Source organism: Larus michahellis, chromosome 7, assembly GCF_964199755.1.
Source record: "Larus michahellis chromosome 7, bLarMic1.1, whole genome shotgun sequence".
In the NCBI taxonomy this organism is placed as follows: domain Eukaryota; kingdom Metazoa; phylum Chordata; class Aves; order Charadriiformes; family Laridae; genus Larus; species Larus michahellis.
In genome coordinates, this window is record NC_133902.1 from 5,249,395 (window position 1) to 5,272,250 (window position 22,856).

The 22,856-nt window shown below is 55.6% G+C and overlaps 1 protein-coding gene across 2 annotated transcripts; it reads left to right on the forward strand.

The window, feature by feature from the left end:
- The first annotated feature begins 468 nt into the window (after nucleotides 1-468).
- Nucleotides 469-22,854, forward strand: ADORA2B (adenosine A2b receptor). Of its 2 annotated transcripts, XM_074596179.1 has the most exons (3): nucleotides 469-1,061; nucleotides 2,507-2,857; nucleotides 18,366-22,854. In XM_074596179.1, the coding sequence occupies exons 2-3, from the start codon at nucleotides 2,529-2,531 to the stop codon at nucleotides 19,057-19,059; spliced, it is 1,023 nt and encodes a 340-aa protein (XP_074452280.1). In that variant the 5' UTR covers nucleotides 469-1,061; nucleotides 2,507-2,528; the 3' UTR covers nucleotides 19,060-22,854. The 2 variants fall into 2 exon arrangements, with proteins under 2 accessions (XP_074452280.1, XP_074452281.1); XM_074596180.1 differs by lacking the exon at nucleotides 469-1,061 and having other exon boundaries at nucleotides 2,128-2,857.
- Nucleotides 22,855-22,856: the final 2 nt, after the last annotated feature.

The window sequence follows — 22,856 nt, forward strand, 5'->3', positions numbered from 1 at the left end:
AAGAAGTTAATGCTCATTTCACTGAAGTGCTATAAAGCAGCAGAAGGCTTCTGTTGGCACATGTTTTAGCGCTAGGAAAACAATATGTGTAAAAACCCTGATGTAAATCCGTTGCTTTGGGGGGAAAAGTGCTTTTCCATGAGAGTTTACCATCGTTTACATGATTATAACAGGCTCTGCACGAGGGAAGCTGCACTCATCCCAAAATAATAAATAAACCAAACCAGTGTAGGCAAGTTCAGGATCCAGCAAGTGCTGAGAGAGATGGAGCAGCCTGGCACGGGGGGGCTGCGTTCCGGCAGCCCCAAGTTCCTCTCAAAACTCTCTCCTTCCTTTCAGCGCGGTCCCGGGCGGACACCGAGGTTTGAACCGCCCGAGTTACGCGCTCGCCTGTCAGTGCTGTCGTGGGAATCGGTCCTTCCCTTGCGCCAGCAAAGTGCTTGGAAGTGCAAAGCTGCCAGGCGGGAGGGAAGGGGCAGCAATGCTCCCGGAGCGCAGATCCTTTTGTCTGAACGGAGCGAAGGGGACCCTGTTGTACGTCCCCATCGAATTAAACACACCACAGGCACGGCTTCCCTCCAGCATCCGAGTCATCCTTCAGCATTCTGCTCCTGAGATGTCCGACTTGAAAAAAATGGCTTCATTCAAGACAAATTAAGAGTTCTGCTTCATATCTGTCTGATCCAAAGCATTGCTAGTCAATCAGAGTGTTTCCGTTTACGCCATGTCCATAGAAATCATTTTGATCCCTTTTCTCCCCATTTGTTCTTGCTCTGCATTAACTTTGGATCCCCACAAAGCTTTCCCTTCCACGGGATTTCATTTCCAAATTTGTTTAAAAAAAAAAAAAAAAAAACAAACCAAAACAATGGCAATTTCTTTTACTTTCTGTTTGCTATGGGAAGGCTTATTTTTCTGAATTGTTTGGGTTTTTTTCTAGTTTCTGTCCTGGATTAATTTTGTGCTGGTGCATGCTACAGAACTGGTGTGAAGTTCCGCCTCTGGTCTGGTTGTGTTTTGGTGGTGGACACAACATAAAGCATGAAAGGTGCAATGAAATGGTAAGTAGTTATTAAATTATATTTATCTTCCTATACACTGCTGGTTTTAAGACCCACCAGACAACCAAACCCTTGATTGCATCAGGTTTTAATTTTTTCCAAGCTCCTTAGGTCTAAACTTAACTACTTCAGCCCTGTGAGTAATAGCGTTTGCTAATCCATGGTATTTTGCCATTTTCTTACATCAGGAAATGTCACGTTGCGTGATAACTGTCTACGGACTCGATGCTGTCATGATTTTTGTGAAATCGCTTACTTTTGGTCAGTGCACTGCTCGTGGGGAATTTTCCCCGTGTGGCAACACCCCCGGCGGTGTCCCAACAGCCTGTAGCAACATCTGAGCCTTGGTCGCGCTGGGGGAAAGTGTGGCCCAAAACCTTGCGGGGAAACTTTTCACTTTTTCACTTTTTTTGTTTGGCAAAGCGACCCTTGGAGGGCCGCAGCCCAGCGCCCCGAAAACCCCCGTGGAGAGCAGCAGCCAGCCCGCCGGCTCGGCCTCTGCGCCCGGGGGGGCAGCAGCAGGGTGCGGGGATGGGGTGGTGCGGGGGCCTGGGTGCGGGGGTGCCGTCCTGAGCCTGTCTGGTGCGGGGGGTCGGGGCCGTGGGGTGCGGGGGTGCCGTCCCGGGCGCGGGGGTGCCGTGTCGGAGCCGGGTGATGGTGGGGGGTCGCGTCCGGGGGCGTCGTCCCGGGTCCGTGCGGTGCGAGGGGCCGGGGTCGGGGGGTGCGGGGGTGCCGTCCTGGGTGAGGGGGTGCCGTTCCCCGTCCGTGCGGTGCGGGGGGTCGGGTCTGGGCGGTGCAGGGGTGCCGTCCCGGGTCCGGGCGGTGCGGGGGGCCAGGGGTCGGGCGGCGCGGGGGTGCCGTGTCGGAGCCGGACGGCGCGGGGGTGTCGTCCCGAGTCCATGCGGTGCGGGGGGTCGGGTCCGGGCGGTGCGGGGGTGCCGTCCCGGGGCCCGCCGGTTCTCGGCCAATCGCCTGGGCGCCGCGCACTCCCCGCCCCGCTCGCCCCATGTGCAGAAATAGCCCCGCCGCGGCCGGCAGCCGCTTTCCGCGGGGAGCGGGCGGGCGGCGGAGCATCCCCGGGCGGAGCGGCGGCGGCGGGGCCGTCCCGTCCCGTCCCTTCCCGTCGCGTCCCGCCCCGAGGTGCCGGCGGATGGCCCGGCGGCGGGCGCAGCGGCCGGGCCCGGCGGCGGCGGGCGGGCGGTGACCGGTGCCCCGCGGGAGCGCGGCCGCGGATGCCCGGCGGGGGCCGGGCGGTGCGGGCAGCGGGGGGCTGCGGCCCGGGGCTCGCCGCGCCCCTCCGGCCCCCCACGCCCCGGCGGCCGGGCGGGAGGCGGCGGTGAGCCCGGGGATGGGTGTTTCTGGCCGGGAAGCGCTGCCCCGTGGCCTGTTGGTACCTGCGGACGGGCGCCCGGTGGAAAGTACCTTTTTCTCGTGAACGGTTCTAGCTCCTCGCCCTGAGCTCTCGCCATGGACACGCTGAAAACCACCTACATCGTGCTGGAACTGATCATCGCGGTGCTGTCTATCGCCGGCAACGTCCTGGTCTGCTGGGCCGTGGCCATCAACAGTACCTTGAAGAACGCGACCAACTATTTCCTGGTGTCCCTGGCAGTGGCTGATATTGCGGTGGGTTTGCTAGCCATCCCTTTCGCCATCACCATCAGCATCGGATTCCAGGTGGATTTTCACAGCTGCCTCTTCTTCGCCTGCTTCGTGCTGGTGCTGACCCAAAGCTCCATTTTCAGCCTTCTGGCAGTGGCCATCGACAGGTACCTGGCTATTAAGATCCCACTGAGGTAAGAGACTGGAGTGCACACAAGTAGCCACATTCCGTGACAGCCCAGACTGTGACCTCCCTTGCCTTAGAGCACAGAACTTCTAATCTCTAGTGTCACCATAAGAGGTTTGCTGCTCAGAGGTGACGATGAAAAGAACAGAGATTCTGCACTTGCTGCAGGAGCGGGATCAGGTTTTCAGTATCCTGCCTCTCGCTTCCAAATATACCTGGGAGCTGAGTTTCTTGAGGACGTTTGTCTTGGGAGGGTCAGTGGCTTCTTGCGGGGGCTGTGCAGTGATGTAGTAGTGTGCTTGTGCTTGGGATAGCTGTAGCTAATCTATGTAGGTATTTATACAGCCCCCATTATTGTGGCGTCTGGGCATCTTCCCAGGCAATTAAATATAGGAGCAACCACTCTTTCAGCTACTTCCCAGCCTATAAGCAAAGCAGGTCTGTAGGCTGTTCTGTAAGAGCTCTTGTCTCTTCCTGAGGCGCTCAGGTCACAATGCTTTTAGAAAGGCTGAAAGTCATCTTAAATAGACCTTAATACAACTTTGTACATACTTCTCATTTTCAGCTAGGACTAGAGTCTAACCAGGCTGTCTTCCAGTTTTTAGAGGGCTATAGTGAATGAACTGAAACTGCATCTACAAATGCTGAAACCGCATTTCGGTGCTTGCGTACGTACCTTTTCCTTCTGCGTGCTTACGGTAAGAGAGCGTATAGATCAGTACACGTCAGAAGGTGCCAGCTCTGTGCATACGCTGTGAAAGGAGAGGGAGGAAGGAAGCAGAAAGGATTCATACGTCAGATGTCAGAATTTCACAGTTTAGACTTTCATCCAAGTCATAAAGGTCATAAATTGCTTCCCTTCTAATTCATGGGGCAAAATCTTACTGAGTGGGTTTTACAGGCGCTTCACCAGGCAGTTGGCGCAGCAGCTTCTGTAGGCTTAAGTGCACCGAACCCCCGGCTTTGCATTGCGAGTGACCTGATCCCTTAGTCTCAGTCTCCTTCATGTCTCTGTTGTTCCTCCCCGAGAAAGAGACTCGTATGGAGCCCCGCTGGGGAGTCCAGGACCGCTCAGGGGGCTCTCAGAAGTGGAGGCTGTGGGGAAACAGGACAGATTTGGAGTGGGGACCTCAGCTGAGCTGTGTAAGCTGTAGCTTTCCTAGGTTCTGCTTGTCTCTCGTATCTCCCTCACGCGAGCGATGAATCCACCCTAAAATGACTTAAAAAAAACCCCTTCGCCCTGTTCTGGCACCTTGCATCGGAGAATACCCATACATTGTTCAAATATTAATTAGCTACTGGGCAGATGATAAAAACTGGTGATGGAAATGCATGTGTGCTGAGTGGCTGCGTGTGCCGTCGGAGCTGGGCGCATGGAAATTCCACGGGATGCAGCGTAAGCGAGAGCCGAGCTCTGTACGGGAGGGAGCAGACACAGAGTAGCCCCGATTGCTGCCAGCATCTCTGAAACCGGCTCCTTACCTTCCCAGCCACCCGTGCTAGCTCCAGACAATGCTTTGGTGCCTCTTCCATTTGTTCCCTTGGGGATTTCTCGGGATGGGGGCTAGTGGCACAGCAGCAGCTACGGAAGCAGGTCCTATTTTTGAAGTTTCAGTTTAATCGCAGCACCACCCCCGAGCAGGCTGCTCGAGCCCGGGCTGTTCAGTGTAACCCTTTTCCTTTGGACCACAAGTGATTTTTGCAGCACTTGGCTGAGGAAGCTGAATCTTGCGAGCTCGTTTTCGACGCTGCCGGAACGCGAGGCGAGAGCGGCAGGTCAGAAACGCTCTGAGGGGATCATTTACTTCTTTGCAGAAGGGAAGTGGTTTCGTGAACTGACAAAATAGTAGCTATTTCCTCCGCTCTCTTATTATTTTTTTTTCCCACAGCCCCTGTTTCTAGCAGGGTTGCTCGACTCTCCAAGAGGTCAGCTCCTACACCTGTGTGGGATGAAATCCCAGGGCAGTTTTGCCTTGCTTTTGGGATCCTTTCCCAGCATTGCTTTTTCACCCCGTCTTAGGCTAAACCTTTTATTCCATTTGCACGAATGTCTTTATTCCTATAAGCGCTTCCTAGGAGGACACATACAGCCCCTTCAGCTGTAAGCGGAGATCCAGGAGTCCCGTTCTGGTCTGGTCTGAAGTGTGAAGTTTGGATTAAACTTGGTCTTGGCATCGTGGCCCGTTTCCTTGCTCTCAGAGGTGACCAGTGAGTAAAACCCCTTTAAAAGGAGGAGGCGGTTTCTCACCGCTGGGACTGCAGGGCAATGGACGGGTCATTGCTTCGGCAACAGGAGATTTAGGGACCGGCACTGAAAGGCTGGTTTTATTTGTACGGCCAAGACCAGAAGAGGTTAGAGGAGGTTATAAAACGACACGGGCAAAACGCTTCTCTGCTGCAGCAGGGTTTTCCAACCAAGGCTTAGTTAGAGCTGCCTCCTCAGCGTCGTTATTCCCGGGATGCTCCATGGTGCTGCCGGCGGCGAGGGGGCAGGAGCTTGTCCAGCCTCCCGCTCTGGGCAGAGGCACACACTGGTTCTGGGAGGAGGTTTGTGCTGCGGAAAAGGAAAGCTGGTCATGGGTTTGGAGGAATGGCAACCTTAGGAAAAGTTTTTCTTACCTAAACTCTCATCCTGGAGACCGGCACAGAGGCTGGTAACAGGCCATGAAGTATTAAACGTTTAAGAAAATGATTTGTACCCAGCCCTATCTAGCAATTACAATAAATAATCAGTTGTTGCAGAGCAGACAAGTGTCCCTGTCGCATCCAGTGTACCAGCTCCCCGTGGAAACCTCTGCAGGGACATCGAGAACTGAGCATTTTTCACATTATTCGCTGCTATTTCAGGGCTGTTTGAGCACACTGAGAGGCTGGGCAGGCCGGAGGGCTGGGGGTGTGCGAAGTTTGCATTATCGCCAGGCTAATAATGGATTTTTCAGTTCTGTGGCTGAACCGAAAAAATCCCATGGGGAAGAGGAAAATTGTTTCAGTCAAACTGAACTAGAGATGCTGGGAGGCTTCAGTGAAACAGAGTGATCCTGAGCAACCTGGCGGATTTTGTTTGAGTTGCTTAACCCTTTTGACGTTGCTGTGCTGCTGTTTGAAATGGAGCCCCCCCTCGCTGGAAAGGAACTAACAAATTCTCCTCTAGGCAATGGCAAAACAAAAATCTCACAAAATTTAAAAATGGGGTTTTAGAACCCTCCCTCTTCAGGCTAAAAATATTTGCCGAATTTGACCTGAAGCCACGAATTCTTTCTGTCCCTTGAAACCCTTATTTTGTTTGTTTGTTTTTGTCAAATTTACTGTTTATGGAGAAGCCCCAGCCGTGCTCCCCGGTTCGTGCAGCTGCGGCTCTGAGCCCTTTCCCGGGTCCCTTCTCCCCTGGACACGGCGTCTTGTCTTCAAACGCGCTCCAGCCCTGCCTTTCTGCCCGCATCCCTCCTGGAGCCCAGTGCTCCCAGCCCAGTGCTCCCGACCGGGCAGAGCCGCTGCTGTCCCTGCGTCCGTCCCTGTGCCGGTCCCTGTGCCCCGGGTACACGGCACCATCCCCGCTCTCATCTGCCAACCCCCCCCCGCCCCGAAATCTTGCTCCTCTGCAGCACTTCCTCCAAGCAGAACATCAAAGCCAGGCAATTGAGCATCTTTCAGCAGCAGTAAATCCGTCCCGCGGAGTGTTTGGCACGAGCGCGGTGCTAAGGCTTTCGCTCTCTGGCTTTCTCCAGAGCTGGAGTTCGCCCCACGGCCCCATAGCTGCGAGCCAAAGAAGATTTGTAGGTGGAATAAAATCTTTCCCTTTTATTTGCATTAACCAAAATCCTTTGGCGTGGCTAATGATTGTAGGTACGGATAGAAGCCTGGAACAAACGTGTCAGGAATTAGGGAGGGAGAAGAATATCTGCATTTAGAGAGCAAAAGGAGAATGAAACGCTGTACTACATCACGGTCTGCGTGCCCTTGTCCGGCTGGTAATCTCCTGCAGGACAGTGGATGTTGTCCTGCTGCTGCCTCCCTGGCAAAGACCCCAGCTGAGACGCGGAGGGAGAATTAGCCCCAGCTCCCTGCAGTTTGAACTGATTTGGTGCTTGTTCTTCCCCCCTGGACTTAGTTCTCTCCCATTTTCCCTAGCAGAAGTGCAGGACTGGTGTTCCCAGGCAGCTCTGCCATGAACCAGAGCAGGGTGTCCATGCCCAGGTCCCCTCCCTTCCTGCACCCCGCCGAGCCCTGGCTGCCCCGCTGCAGCCAGAGCATCCGCGCTGGGATCCGCGCTTGGATCACCGTCGGGCAATGGTGCTGCACCGCTCTGCTCCCAGTGCCGCCTGTCTCCTGCCGGAGCTGCTGCCCCTCTTGTCTTTGACACGATGAAGGCAACAGCCCAGCTCCTCTCTGCTCTCCTCATGGGGACAAATTCCGTTTGGGTGGTTGTTGTTGCTCTTATCTGATCCTTTTAGCTGTGCAGTGCCCTTTCGTGAGGTGGGGTGCCTGATGCTTTATCGCTGCCTGCCCTCCCTTGGGCCCTGCTGCTGCAGAGGAGGGGGCTCCCTGTTCTCCCGCAAAGAATTGTTCCTGGAGTCCTCTCAACTCCCAGCTTGGTCCTCAGCAAAGCAAACTGGTGGGTATCTAAGGCAGGCGGGAGGGCTGGAGCCCCTGGGGAGGGGAGAAAATCCTCTTCAGAGCCTTGGATTTCACCTGCCATTTTCTGCGTGCCACCAGCGACACAGAATTGCAGCTGCTCTTCCTTCTTCTGCCCTTGCTTCATTTCCTTTCCAAAGGGAAAGCCTTGCGTTGCCCTTCATCTGAACTCCCAGGCGGGTTCTGCTCTTCGTGTGTGGCTCACACGCGCGGTGCCCCGTCCTCAGACCCGGGGCAGCACGGAGGGCATCGCTATTCCAGAGGGGTGGATGCTCCGCCTCCCACCTCCATCCCATGGCTGTGCCAGGCCAAGGTTACCACCAGCCGATAAACTTCACGTGCAACAAACCTGGCCCGAGCGCTGGCGCGGTGGCTGGAGCAGCGGCGTTGTCACCTCTTTAAGGGTGTTGGGGACAGTCGAGCTCGGCTCAGGCAGAGCGTGGGGGGGGGTTGTGGAGTCAGTCGGGGGCCGGCATTCCCCATTTACCTGTCCCTGGGTTCCCCCCAGGGCTGCCGCTCGCTCTGGGCTTCGGATGCAGCCGACTCTAGAGATAGAAGCACAAATAAAAAGAATCAGGAATAATCACATGTGGCCTCACGGCCACAAACCGGAGCCAGGGGGGAAAAATCACAGCTATTTTTAGTTGCACGCTGCCTGGTTTCCTTACAATGCCTGTCCCTAATTTTTATATTTTTTTCCCCCACCTCAGGGGTCACTTCCCTTCCAAAAGGCAAAATCCCGTCAGGAAGGGAATTTGAGAGTTCTGCGAGGCCTCTGGCCCGACGCGGCTCCCATGGAGGCGGGGGACAGCAGGGATGGCTGAGGAGCAGCAGCTGGAATTCCCATTTCCAGGCTGTCAGCTGAGGGCACCGATCCTTGGGCTGAGCCAGGACCTGGAGATTTGGGGTTAGGAGCGTTTTTTTTCAGTTTTGGTCATCTCAGTCTGTTAATTTTTAGGGGGAAAAAAACCACCTTTTGAAATTGATCAGAATTTTGCTCCAGAAGTAAGACCTTCGGACCTCTCTGCCAGAAATATATTAAAACAAAACGTTATGACAGGGAGCTGTTTTATTTTATATTTAAAAGTTTTTGCTTTGTTAACTAACGGGCTTGTTCTTGGGGTTTTTCCGAATTTGCTGTTTGTCGTAGCAATGAGCAGAGACCACAAAACTGAGTCTTTTAGGCGTGTTCTGGCCCGGCCCTTGGCCGCGCCGGGCTGTCGCTGCGCGGGGGGCGTTGGGGCCGCTGCTCCTGTGCTATAGACGGCTTTGGTCCGCAGGATGCCAGGAATCAGTGACGCCAGCTGCGCCTACAGATGTGTCGGTCCTCTCCCCTCCCCGTGGGCTCTGGTGGCTTTGCGAAGTCCGGCGGCGGCCGAGGGAATCTGTACGTGCCAAAGAGCGGATTACCTCCTAATCCGACGGATGACATCGGGCTGGGCATGAGCCACAAATAACCTGCGCGTACATCGGTGGGGGTGTGTCCGTGCCCTTTCGCTCACCCTCCGGTGCCATGTGGGCCACTGGCACGTCACTGAGCACCGTGACCAGAGCTGCTGGACCCGCTGGGGACAAGGGACAGAGCAGGGTCCCTGCAGGAGCATCTGGGCAGACGGACGGGTGACACCGCGGCTGGGGTTCTGCCTGCACCCCCGTCGTGGTGCATCAGTGCCCGTGACCCCGCATCCCGGATCCTGCTCCCTCCCCAATCCCAGGGACCGCGGTGCTGCAGGGGCGGCCGTTGGCCACATCCTCCCTCCCCCGTGCTCAGGCCTGTCATTCTCCTCCGTGGCATTTGCCCGTCATTCTGCAATGGCGCAGGTGGCACACGGGGGCTGGACACGGTGTTGGCGGCTGGTCCGAGCCCGGCTGCACCCGGGCAGGGAAGCAAGGGCAGGATGGGGCACACTGGGACGGGGCGCGGGGGGGTGACAGTGCTGGGCTCGGTGCTGACCACGCGAGACCCAGCAGCCCTTGGGGAGGTCGGTGGAGGCTCTGTGGGGAGAGCACCTTGCAGCTTGCTGGGGCTGGTGGATGGAGCGGCTGTTTGGGGCCTTCGGGAAGGGCTTCAGCGCCCGTTTCATTGCAGAAAGAGTGATCTGGCAGAGATCTGCCATCTCCCCACCCCTGCATGTCATCTGAGAGCGCAGGGCAGCAGGTGCCTGGGAGGGCAGCGGTCCCAACCATGGCTCTATAGCCAGGATCGCACCCAAAGAGCTCGCTGTGAATCGTATCGTATCTCACCTCCACCAGCCACCTTTAACTCAGCTGCCCCAGTGCTGCACGTCTGAGGTCTGGCCGTTCTGGGAGGTTTTGGAATGACAAAAATGCTCAGCCCCAGGCACCCTCAGGGATAACGTGGTGTTTGAGGGCCCTGGAGGGAGGGTGGCGCCGAGGAAGAGCTCGGGAGGGCTGCGGGCTTGTAAGATTCTCAGCCCTGCAGTCTTGGGTCGGGAGAACCAGGGTTTTGTGCTGCAGGGCTCGGGAGCACCCATGGGGCATGGCGGGCGGGTGGGTGTCGCACACCCCTGCCTGCACATGGGCGTTTTGAGGCGGCTGCCGGTGTTTTGATGTCTCCGGTTGTTGGCCCGTGAGAGGTGGTGTGTGGGGAGCGCTCGGCTCGTTTCCTTCCTGTGCCGCGGGGGCTCTGAGCGCCTCTGGCAGTGCCCCCCCCCCCCGCCTCCGGCATCAGGCGTGGGCAGCCGGGGGTTGCCCAGCGCAGGCAGCGAGCCCACAGCTTGCCCTGCACCCGCTTGTGCCCCGGGCGTCTCAGTTCAGTTTTCAGTCACCTTTTCTCACCCCCCGTCGGGGGCGAGAGCTGGCTGGGGCCGGCTCCTGCAGACACAAGCCAGGGTGGCGAAGGAAAAGTCCTGCCTGGCTGCTGAGAAACTTGTGAGAAAAACATTCACACGTCGCAAGCGTCGGTGTTCAACACGTGCACAGCTCCGTGGCCCCCCCCTCCCACCGCTCCCCGCCCCACAGCAGCCCAGGATGCCATTTCCCTTCTAACTCTCTTGTTCCCCCAGATGACCCAAATGCGTGCCGTTTGCAGGGTGCTTTGGGCCGAAACCTGTGCTCGTCCGCATTTCTCCTTCCCACATGCAAACGCAGCGCCCTTCCCCTGCCCTGGGCCAGCGCTGGCAGCGGCAGGGTGAGGTGCCACCCATGGAAGGGTGTGTGGGGACAAAGCGGGGTGAGGCAGGAGCTGGGGGCTGCAGAGCGGAGCCTTCACCCCGGGGAAGGAGGAGTTCACAGGAGGGATAAGCACATGGCTATGGATACCTCTAAACTGAAAGAGGGCAGATTTAGATTAGATATTAGGAATAAACTCTTTAATCCGAGAGTGGTGAGCCCCTGGCCCAGGTTGCCCAGAGAAGCTGTGGCTGCCCCATCCCTGGAGGGGTTCAAGGCCAGGTTGGACGGGGCTTGGAGCAACCTGGGCTGGTGGGAGGTGTCCCTGCCCAGGGCAGGGGGTGCCACTGGAGGAGCTTTACGGTCCCTTCCAAGCCAAAACTTTCTATGATCCTATGATAGTTCGAGCTCACAGGCTGCAGGACCTGGTGTGGTTGTCGCCTGGGCTGGGGCACACCGGCACAAGCGGGCACCCAGGGGTAGGAATGGTCCCCTCCATACGCCCAACTCATCCCAAGAGGCACCGCCACGGCCGAGTGTGAAGCACAAGTGGGTTTTGTCCTGGGAAGAGTAATTTGGAGTCTTCATAACTGAGGAGCAGTTAACCTGGGGCTGCAAACAGGTTTGCTTCTGACTGGCAGCCACCCCCCCCATCCCTGCCTTCCTCTGGGGGCAGCAGACGGCCACCGTCCGCCCGAGGGCTCATCCTCAGCCAGAACGGCTTCGCCCTGGGCTCTGTGCTGCTGGTCCTGCCTTTCTCTGCCCCACATCCGTCTGCTTCTCTGTGACTCTGCTCCCGGGTGGAATTGCTTCCCAGAGAGCCAGCAGGCAGTACGGCAGGGCTGGAGCAGCCCCAGCCCCTCACAGCCTCCCGTCACACACTGCGCTTGTCGGCTTCTCTTACTAGTTCAAAAGCATCTTCTATTTTAGCTTTTATTTCAGACTAAGGCTGAAAAATGCCGTATGGCATGAACAAAGCAAGCCCTGGGGGAAGTGAAGGCCTTCTGGTCTTTACCAGAGAGGCACCTTCTGGTCTTTACTGGAGAGGCTGCGGAGTCTCCTTCGCTGGAGGAGAAGGGTCTCCAGACCCGCCTGGACGCGCTCCTGTCCAGCCTGCTGTGGGTGACCCTGCTTCGGCAGAGGGGTTGGACTGCCTGATCTCCGCAGGTCCCGTCCAACCCCAACCATTCTGTGATTTAAATGCCTTTTAGCGAACCCCCCCCCCGCCCCCAAAATCTAAAAACAAAGCGTTGCAACCTGTGACCTTGCTGGTTCGCTGCCTCGAGCAGGACTGGAAACCGAAGCGCCCCGGCAGGCGAGCGGGCGGCCGTTCCCGCTCACCGTGCGGTGGGAGCCAAGGCGAGGTGGGCTCCCCCAGCGCCCAGGCGCAAGCCTCGGAGCAGCACCCCCCACCCGGCCACCCTTTTGAAGGCAAGGCTTGACCAGCGGCCGGGCTCTGTGGCACGAGGGACGGCTCTTCTCGCTTCCATGTCATTACCCAGGGTTGCACAACAGCGGGGGACGCTTGCCCAGCGTTGGCGGGGGGGGGTGCTCCCTGCGGGTGGGGGGAGCTGCCCGTTGGGTGCGTGCTCTTGTCAGCGGGAGCCCAGAGCCCCCCACATCTCTGTCCCCTGGAGGTTGGGGGCGCAGGGGCCGAGCTGCCGCAGCCGCCCGCGTCTCCCATGAAGTCAGCGGGAACGATGCTCCCGGAACGGAGGGTGCCGAGCGACGCCTCCTCCCCCTCCAAGCAACCCCGCCCCGTGCGCCCACCCGAGCGGTGGGTGCCGGCGTGTCCGCAGGAACCCGTCCAGCTCGGCGTCCCCGGCAGGAAGGCCGGGGGTGGGAGCGGGGGACGCTGCTGCCGTCCCCTGCGCACAATAGGGACAGATGCAGGAGGAAGCGATTTGTCTGCAGCTGGACACGGACAGGCGCAGATGTCCCGCTTCCTCGGCTGATACCGCAACCGCTAATCAGATTTCTCACTCTCATCGCCAACTCCTTCCTGGCTAAAAAGCACAGCTTTTTCTTTTTTTTTTTTTCTCCCTCTCCCCCACTCCTCCCCAAGGTGCAATTTATGATTAATTTAGAATGTCCTGCCAGGATGTCTCAGCTGGTATGTGATCTCCATTCCATGGCTGTGCGTGGAGCAAACAGACCGGCAGCAATGCTGCTTATTTCATGCTATTAAAAACAAAACAAAAAAAAAACCCCGAGGCACAATATGCAAAGTACAGCTGCGAGTGGATGAGAAGGATACAATGCCTGGCAGCCAAACTGCTGTCTCCACTTGTGAATGGAGGTGTCTGTGTATTTTCCTTCACGCTTAAAATAGAAACCTATAAATTATCACTGCTTGTTTGTATCAGAGCACCTGCGTAGGGCGAGTTCTGCGAACTCCGCATCCGCTCGCCGCCCGGCAGCCCCGGGCACGGGACACTGTCTCCAGCGGTGGCCCAGTAGCGGGGAGGTAGGGAAGGGCTTTGGGAAGAGGGCTGCCGTGGTGAAGAGATGTTAGAGGGGTCGTGCCGCCCCGCAGGCGACGGTCAAAGGGGTCCCCTCCCGCCTGCCTGCCCCTGCGCAGGGCCAGGGCTGCGGGGTGGAAGGCTGCCCAGCGCGGGGCAGACCCTGCACCACAGAGCACACGGTGGGAACGGCTGGCGCAGTTCCTCAGCTTGCAGCTCACCCTTTCGTTCAGCAGCACAACATCTCAAATGCTCGGCAAAACAAACTTTTTGCTGTTGGCTCTGCTCTTTGTTGACCCCGGGTTTATTTACTCAGTAACTCATCAGCCAGGGCCCAGGCCAGCATCATGGCCCACCGGCCCCCACCAGGCGACGAGGTGTGTGGCACCACCGCATTTTGATCCATTCATCTGGCCTCAAGTTGCGCCAAGGGGAGGTTTAGATTAGATGTTAGGAAAAATTTTTACACTGAAAGGGTTACCAAGCAAGGGAACAGGCTGCCCAGGGAAGGGGTTGAGGCACCATCCCTGGAGGGATTTAAAAGACGGGTAGACGTGGTGCTTGGCGACATGATTTAGTGATGGGTTTTGTCAGTGTTCAGTTGATGGTTGGACTCGATGATCTGAAAGGTCCCTTCCAACCTGGGCAATTCTACGGTTCTGTGATCCTTCTGGGGTCAGTGGGGAATTCTCCCCACTTCCTGCTCTTTGGGGATACATAATGTGGGACTCATAGTCCCCTTCCAGACTCTTTCCTCCAGGCCGTTGCTGGTCCCTGCCCCAAGCCTAATCTCCCGAAATGCTGAATTCCGCCTTGGCTGCCGCCGTAGGCTCCTCGTGAGACGGGAGCTCAGGGGCAGCGGTGCCTCTGCTTGGGTGATCTCCGTGGGGTCGCTGATGGGCTGGTGGGGAGATGCTCCCTCCAGTCGGGAGCCGAACTCCATGCCGGGAGAGGCCGGGCTGGCTGCAGGCGGGCAGCGTCCCGCTCTGCTCCCGCCGGGCTCAGCAGGACCTGCCGGGGTGTCTTGGCTGGTGTCCAGCCCTAGTAAATAGCAGTAGAAATGCAATGAGATCTCTTGGAAAAAGGAAACAAACCACCCTGCCCGTCCTCCCAACCGGAGGCACAGCGCCTGGAGAGTGCCGAGAGGTTTCCAGCAGCCCGCGCTAACGGACAACTCTGTCGCTTTGGTTGTTGCCATGATGCTCTTCCGTAAAAGCTGTGGACCTCGCTGAGCCCGTCGCTGAAGTGGCCACAGGCGAGAGCAATGTGTGCTGGGTGAAGGACACCATCTCCAGCCCAAGGACCGGCGCAGGGGACACCTCCTCCAGCCTCAGCGGCAGAGCGGTGGCTGGGCAGAGCCGTGGTGTGCCCTGGCTGAGGGCTCTGCCACCGGTCCCTCTCGGTGGCGGCACAGCAGGCACAGACCCAGCAGCCTGGCACCTGTACGTGACAACTCCGGTGGGTCAGAGCCGTGTCATAAGAGCAGCTGAACTGTCCTTTAAGTATTTGCCCTGCTGCGGCCCGGGCCGTGTGACGCTGGTGGCAAACGTACAGTTATGTACGGCAGAAGAAGAGAAACCTGCGTCGCTCCATGGTGGCAGCACAGCGGGGATGGCATCGGGACGTCTGCAGCGTGTCCACTGCGGGGACACAGGGTGGGAGCTGGGATAATTAGCTGCCTGTTGGTGATTACACCGGTAAAGAGACTTTGCCTGGCGGTGTAAAAGGGACTAATGCATCGCCAGGTTATTTAATCTCAATAAATCATTTTAAAATATTCAGCTGTTGTTTACATTAAAGTAACATTTGATGCCTCTGGGCAGAAACATAGAGGAGATTCAATATTTGTTATACATTAATTGAGCAGACTCAGGTGAGTAAATTTACTTTAATAGTTTTTTTTGCCTAATAATATTAAGCCTAAAAGAGAATGAAGGAGGGGTTTGCTGGAGCATTCAGAGCTGTGAAAAATCTGTTGGTTCCTCACTGTCTGGTCATGTTTTATAGAGCTCAGGAAAAAAGCTGGGTCTCGGCTGTCTCACAGCCCGTGCCTGCTGCTCTGGCCGCTGCTTTATGAGGAGGTTGTGTGCGGTTGTGTGCAGTGGCTCGTTAACGAGACTGCTGGTGCCTTGACCTGGTAATAGTCGTCCACGTCTTTATTTTTAAGGACGTGCTTAACTTCCGTTAACTTAAGGCAGCGTCCCACCGAATAAGTGTATTAAGGTATAAGGTAACTAATGAACAACTTTAGAGCATCGAACTGTCTCCAGTTTCACCGTGGCCTCGTCTGGCCGGTAGCTCAGCGACCAGCTGTGACCCTTCGCTGTAGTCCCAGCAGCGACTACCATCGTTACCTGGGATCGACCCACTGCATGGAGAGACGCTGGGAGGAACCGGCAGCGCATCCCTGCCAAAATGAAGAGCTGATCTAAGGAGCGCGTTGTTCCCTGTGAGTAACCATCTCCACTCCAACGAGCACCATCTCGTCCCTGCGGGACGGGCCTGCAGCCCTCGCCATTGCTCAGCTCTGCCCCTCGCAGACCCGGAGCGCAGCACGTTTTTCCATCTCCTCCTCCTCCTCGCGGAAGGGGCCCCGGCTTAACCGTGCTGCTGGCTGCAGCTCTGCTGCATGCGCTGGGCAAGAGCAACACTAAAATAAACATGCCACCACCACAGCCCCTGGAAAACGAAGTGACTTCTTCACTGGGCTAGTAAACCTTCAAGCCGAGCCTTATCTTTGCAGAAGAGTTCAGGAGAGGAGCGGATGGAAGAAACCTTGTCTGGGGCCATGTGTTTTCAGCAAGACGCAGCAATGAATGTCACCAGTGGGGGACACCGGGCTCAGCTGAGCCACCATGGCTTTTCCTTGTGCTCCTGCGCAGATTCAGACACACAAACCTCCTGACCCTCCAGTATCTCTTCCTGAACAAGGGTCCCTTTTGCATTTTCCAGTCTTACTACAATAGGTTTTGGGATGTGACGTGACCGAGGCAGCAGAGGAGCAACTAAAGTGACCGACTAAGAGTGAATAGCACAAGCCAAGGAGCCACGTTTTTCTCTTCCCACGTGCAGAGCTGTAGGGCAGCAGCAGCTCCCGGCGCTCCTACAGCAACGACTGAGCTTGGCCAACGGCGTAGCTGGAGACTCAGACTTTGCCAAGAGATCGCATTTCTGGGAACTTGCTCGGAATCAAATCTTAAAGTTTTCAGGGGTGCTGCAAGCGATGGGCTTGGCCTCCGTGGTGCCCTGTCCGATAACTTCTCATCTTCTGACGCAGCGGGAGTTAATAATAACGAGAGAAAAGCGCAGGAGAAACCCCTCGGTGGCTGGGCCTGCCCTTTAGCTGTCTATGCCGTGGAACGTCTTCACAGTTCAGCATCGCCTGAATGTGTCTGCTGCTCCCGCATCCTCGGGGCCAGCCCCGGCGGTGCCCAAAGCGAGCCCCGCGCCGCAGCGGCCGCCCAGAAGGAGCCGAGGGCCCCCCCCCCAGCCCCTCTGTGCCGCCCCTTCGTGCTGGCAGACCCCCCCCCCGCCGTTTACCCTCCCGTCTTTGTAGCCTGCAGGAGGAGAGGGACGCAGGGCTCGCAGGGAGGCGCCCGCAGTGTGATTCACAGGCACAGCTGTGGGTCTGTGGGAATGAAACCCTCCCCTGCCTCACGGGCCGGAAGAAAATCGGAACAAACGTTCTTCGGAAAGGAGGAGCGGGGTAGCCAAGCCAGAGTAAACAAGCGCTGAGAGAAGGGTGTGGGAAGGACGGGACGCTAACTGGCTCTGGAGAGGACAGTAATGGGTTTTTCATGTCTTTCTGGCAGTCACCAAGTTCTTCGTATCTCCAAAGAGCGACCCAACTGATGCTTTGATGTTGGCATCTGCTCTGGTTGCACCCAAACCAGCCCGACTGTTGCTGCTTTAGGTTCCAGCTCTGTTTGTGTCCCTGGGGGCTGGAGGGGCACCTTTTTTTTCTCTGCCATGAAGGCACCCAGTACGTGGGGTTAGGAAAGGTGCGGGGCAGCGCGGGGCTCTGCACCCCTCAGCACTGGACCAGCTCGTCCCTGGGCCACCGCGGAGCTTCTTTGTAACCTGTGAGAGCAGCAGGTGCCCAAGAAAAGCATTTGTTTAAAAAATCTGGGTCTTTACAAGCAGTTTTGGCGGCTCAGCAGAGCACAGGCGTTGTTTGACAGCAGCAGCTACGCACAGCCGTGTGGTTTAATCTCAGTGACGGCTTCGGAAGCTGCAGGTCCAAGTGTTTGGCTTCAGGGCCCCGCGATGGTGCGCGTCCTGCAGACTCGGCACGTCACATACACGAGCAGCAGAGGCCAACGCCGGTGGAGGATGCACAAAGCAGGGACATGAAATGGGGGGAGAAGAGCCCGGTGTCCCTGGCTGCCAGCTCCACGCCTGGATGCGAGACTCTGAATGGAGACACAAACCCCAACTTGTACCTCTCCTAAGCAATCCATCACGAGCGGTTGCTTTCAGATGCTGGCTCAGAAAAGCCTTCCAGGCTGTTTGTTATCCAGCCACAACAAACTTGCGTGGGCTGCAGTCTGGGATGTGTAAGCCAGGAATTGCTCTGTTTGGGAAACTGGTAGGATCCCTGGTTTCCACACACATGTGTGCTTCCCACCTTAGCGTATGAGGTACCACGGGAAGGGACATCACATCACCAGACGGCTAACACCAGTGAAAACCAGCATGGCTGCGGGCGTAAGAGCAGCCCAAGCTGCAGCGGGCTGGCTGTGGTATAAAGGCTGTACGCGTGTGGTGATGCTGGTTAAGTCCTTCTTAGCTACCCATTACAGTGTAGAATCGAGAGCCAGCATTGTCTCAGCGGTAGTAAGTCAGCCCAGAAGTTCATGTAGCCCAGCAACGTGCCCTGGCGTGCCTGATAATGGCTGCTTAGAGCAAGAGAGTAAGTTGGTGGTTACGGAGGAGCCTTCCCCTTGCTTTTGCCCTCCTTGCAGTTGGTGGTTTAGGCTCCTGCAATGATAAAGCCTTTTTTAAGACTCCAAGTCCTTACCTGCTATTGAAGGATGTTCGTGGGCAGGGATGGCGCTTGGCACCTCTCAGGAATAGTAAGTGACTCACCTCCCCCAATCACTCTGCGTAGGCGTAGAGCACAGGTGAGATTTTTGACCCCTCCGGTGGTCGCAGAGGTGAGATTCCCGCGTGGGTGTGGGTGGGGCTTCTGTGGCACTGGCCAAAACGCTGATGACTTTAACTGCGGGGAACTCACGAGTGCTCATTTACTTAATGTCTCTATTTTGGTTTTTTTTCTTGATGCCGTAGGTATAATAGTCTGGTGACCGGCAAGCGGGCAAGAGGACTTATCGCTGTGCTGTGGCTCCTGTCCTTTGGCATTGGACTGACTCCACTTATGGGCTGGAATAAAGCCATGAGCGGTTGTCCCAACGCCACCAATGAGACGGGGGCTAACACCAGGACAGAGCACCACGGCTGCTTCATCTCATGCCTCTTTGAGAACGTGGTGACGATGAGCTACATGGTGTACTTCAACTTCTTTGGCTGCGTGCTGCTTCCCCTCGTTATCATGCTGGGAATCTACATTAAGATATTCATGGTCGCCTGCAAACAGTTGCATCAGATCGAACTCATGGGCAACTCCAGGACCACACTGCAGAAGGAGGTCCACGCAGCCAAGTCTCTGGCCATCATTGTAGGACTTTTTGCTTTCTGTTGGCTGCCCCTGCATATCTTGAACTGCATCACTCACTTCCACGAGGAGTTCTCCAAATCCAAGCCTGAATGGGTGATGTACATGGCCATCATCCTCTCCCACGCCAACTCTGTCATCAATCCCATCATCTATGCCTACAGGATCAGGGACTTCCGCTACACCTTCCGCAAGATCATTTCCAAGATCCTCTGTAAGACGGACGACTTCCCCAAGTGCACCACTGACAACAACCAGCACCTGACTGTCTCCAACATTAACTCTCCGGTAGCCTCCGTGACCATATGACCTTGCACGTCCTGCTCCTAGGGTTCCGCCGTCTGCCCCCGACACTACCCTTCCCCGTGCCTACGTGAACACTTACAGCCAGCTCCCGGAGGAGTGCTCAGAGATGACCACTATGCAGTTATGCAGTTGTATATTTTTTTTTTTATTATTTTTGTAATTAACATAGTGCCTCCTAGAGGAATAACCTGACCGGGGAGACAGCGCGGCTCACCCTCGACTGTAAACCCAGGTTGTGTGAGTGCTGGTGATCGTATTGTATTTCCTTTCCAGGTCAGACACTGACTGTGGAAGACCCACCTGCTGGGGGTGTTTCCCCGATTGTGCTGCTCATGTCAAGTCCTAGGATCTTTATTTTAATTATTATTATTATTATTTTTTAATCTTTTGATTCATTTAGAAGTAATAATTTTGTGTCTAGTTTGGGGTTGTTCTTTAAGTCCATACTTGACAGCACTTTGGTAATACCCTAATTATTCCATCAATTGTTTGATGCAGCTCGTATTCTCCGATGGGAAAAAGTCTTACTTAGCCCAGTTGCTGGTGTGAAACTGAATCTGCGTTCCAGGCTCTGAGGGACGTGACCGTGTTGATGGGAAAACAAGATGAGAACTGGCCGGCTATTTTTGGCCCCAATATGGAAGCGCTACTTACTGAAAGAGAAAAATTGTAGAAAAGAGCTGACTGAGGTTTTAGAACAGCCATTTCATTGCCTTTAAATCACTTTGGTCTACAGGATTGTGCAGACCGATGCTTCGGGTTTGATTTCAAACCTGTTTCCAGCTATCGAAAAGCAAAAGGCAGAAGTGCCCTAATGGGCTCAGCTAGCCTGGGCCAGAGTCACCGAGGTCTGTGCAAACGCTCCCTTGGTGACGTGAGCTCTACAATTAGGTTTTTGTTCCCAGGTCAAAACTTGACAGCCTTGCAGTGCTTCCAGAAGTGCAGGGTTTAGCTGTGATTGATAGCTGGATGCTGCCGCTCGCCTGATTCCTAAAACTTGGTCTTGCTGGGGTTCCTCTGTAGCCCAGTAACCCCCAGAAGCTGGGAGGGCTTTTTTTTCTAATAGTGATTTTTATTTTTTTATTGTTATTATTTTATATATTTTTTTTTTAATCCTGACCTGCATCAGTAGCAAAAGAGACTGGAAGGGAGCTAATTTGCTCGAGAAGCTAGAATGCCTTGACTTGCGACCTGATTTTTGGCCAAGGTTTTTGGGGAAGAAGTTCACCCTGCGGCTGGCCCAGCCTGGCCGCTGCAGACAGCCGGGAGGCCTGGCCCCTTGTAAGGACAAAGCCCACTCATCAGCAGAGCCGCCTTAATTGGTACTGCAAGTTAACAGCTCTCTGCAGCCACAGCTCAGTAATTACCACACCTGATTTAATAAGTGACTGTGATATGCAAAACTAGACAAAGGTAGAGAGACCGGCGCGTTAAAGTACGAGCGCCACGTCTCGCGTGACGGCACGCGCGCGGCTGCAAGCGAACCCGGCGTTTCTGGCACGTCCTTTGTTTTTGCAGGGCAGCTCCATGCCACAGCCGAGAGGAACCAGGAGGGGAGCCAGACCAGCGCCCGGCAGCCTCCCTGCTTGGTGCCCAAAAGCCCGTTGTGGTACAGACACAGCTGGTCCCGACTAGCCCAGACCCGCCATCGCCCTGTGGCCCTCCCACCAACGGGAGTCTCGCCCCAGGGCCCCTGCGTGGGGAGGAGGTACCAGCTCTCCCCCCAGCACCCAAGGCCAGCAGCATCACCACGCCATCGGTGAGCGGCTGGGGTGCCAGGATGTGCGTTAAATATTGTTTTCCACAGTGACTCCCGTAGGGAGGCAGAGACAGGGAGCGGCCCTTTTCCAGCCAGGGAGCAGGGAGGGGAGTTTGAACACAGCCAGTTCCTGAAGAACAGGTCCAGTGGACAGACTGTGATGCCTGGAGCAGTTTGTCCCTGATAAGTTGTACTTGAATCACATAGAAATCAGCTTTCTGGGGTTTTTTAACTGCATTGCACTAAAAGGGGGGTACTATAAGGCCCCAGAAGTTTCATTTCTCTGGCGCATATGACAAATAACGCGTAAAATCAGCTGAAAAGCTGAAGAAATCCTGTTCCTGCAACATCTGCTGTGACCTGCAGGCAGCAGCTGCAGGTATGGCTTAGGGCTCACCACGCAGACAGCGGGTGGTTCACTAGGAGTGATGGATTTCGCGACCACGTGTGGAGCAGCTCAGCCACAAGATCCAGCCCCGAACCTTGGTGAATCACCAGTAAAGGCTGAACGGGTTCGTACATGTTTGTGCAATGTCCAAATTTAGCTACAGCTTGGTATCTCAGATACTGAAGAATCTGAATAGTTAAAGTTCCTGTCCCACGTGTTTCTCCTTTAACAGCCCCATTCAGCTCTGCTGCATCTGCCTTGGTCATAGTCCAGCTAACACGCGTAGCCACCTCCTGCCATTTGGGCAGGGTTTGACTCTCTCCTCCTTTCATTCTTTCCCTTCTGTATTATCTTTGGCCGTGTTCCTTCTGTTAATCACGTCTAGGGTTTCACCTGCAGGTCTGGCAGTGTTGCAAAGTGGTTGCAAGCCACATTTATCCCTACAACAAAGAATGTAAGCTTCCCCCCGCCCCCTCCCGGCTCCTGCTGGCTGAAAATGAACCAAACTCTGGACAGCACGGACAGACTGAAACACACAGCGCTGCAACACAGAGAGAGAGAGAGACGGTCCCAGAACACTTGCTCACCTGTGACAGCTCGCACTGCAGCTCGGCATCCACTACTGCTACCTTTCGTATCCCTCTCATGAGCCAGAATTCCTGTAGACACACGTGGCATTTCCTTACTATGACTGTGCCATCGGGTTGTTAGCCATTATTAACTATGGCCCGGGTCACCGTGGTCTTTAGGCACATTAAGTGCCTTTGTGGATCTGAGCCAAAGTAATTTCAAGGCAAAATAAAAATAGGACACCTCTCTCACCCCCCCGGAAAAAAAAGCTCTGAAGGTTTCTATAAAAATGTGAAGTGAAAATGGCAGAGGAACTTTCTGTAGCGAGTGCAGCTGTAGCTATTCAGCTACCACTCCTTACTGCTCTGATGTACATAGGATGGATGTGTTTTCCTCACGTTGCTCAGATTTTGTATTTGCAGTAACTGTTATTTACATACAGAATGCTTAATTTACCACCTACACAACCTGGCTCAGCTTGTGCCCCATTATTTCTTGCGGTGTTGCGTTCACGTGGTGTGTCATACGAGGCCACGCTGTACTGGAGGAGGAGCCCGATCGCAGAGCAGGGGCAGCGGGTCACAGAGCTGAAGGAGCCGGTTCCCAGCTCTGCAGCGTGGTGTGCGTCTGATGCGGACGGCCTTGCCTTGCCTGCCAACGTGAGCTGGTCGACTTGTTTGAAATGGGTCAATTTAAAAGCACAGCAGCCAGGTTCCACTTCCAAGGACTCCATATTACAGTAAACACAGCAGAAGCGCAGACCTGCCATCAGTCTCGAGGTGCTGAGGGGTCCCTGCCCTAGTCCCTGGTACAGGTTTGCCAGTGAGGAATCAGAAACTGCTCTGAGCAGCCAGCTGCAAAGAGCCACTGCAGCGTCACCCTGTCAAAAGCCGACTCCACGAAGCCGTGCGGGTGCTGAAGGGCGGTGGGGTTCGTCAGAGCACAAACAGAGTTAACAAGGCTCAACGGATCACTAAGAGACCAGCTGGAGTGTTTGTATCCCCACATCACAAACACACAACACTACAGATTAGTTCAAACATCTTCACCAATCCCAAGAATAGCCTAATTAAATGAAACTTA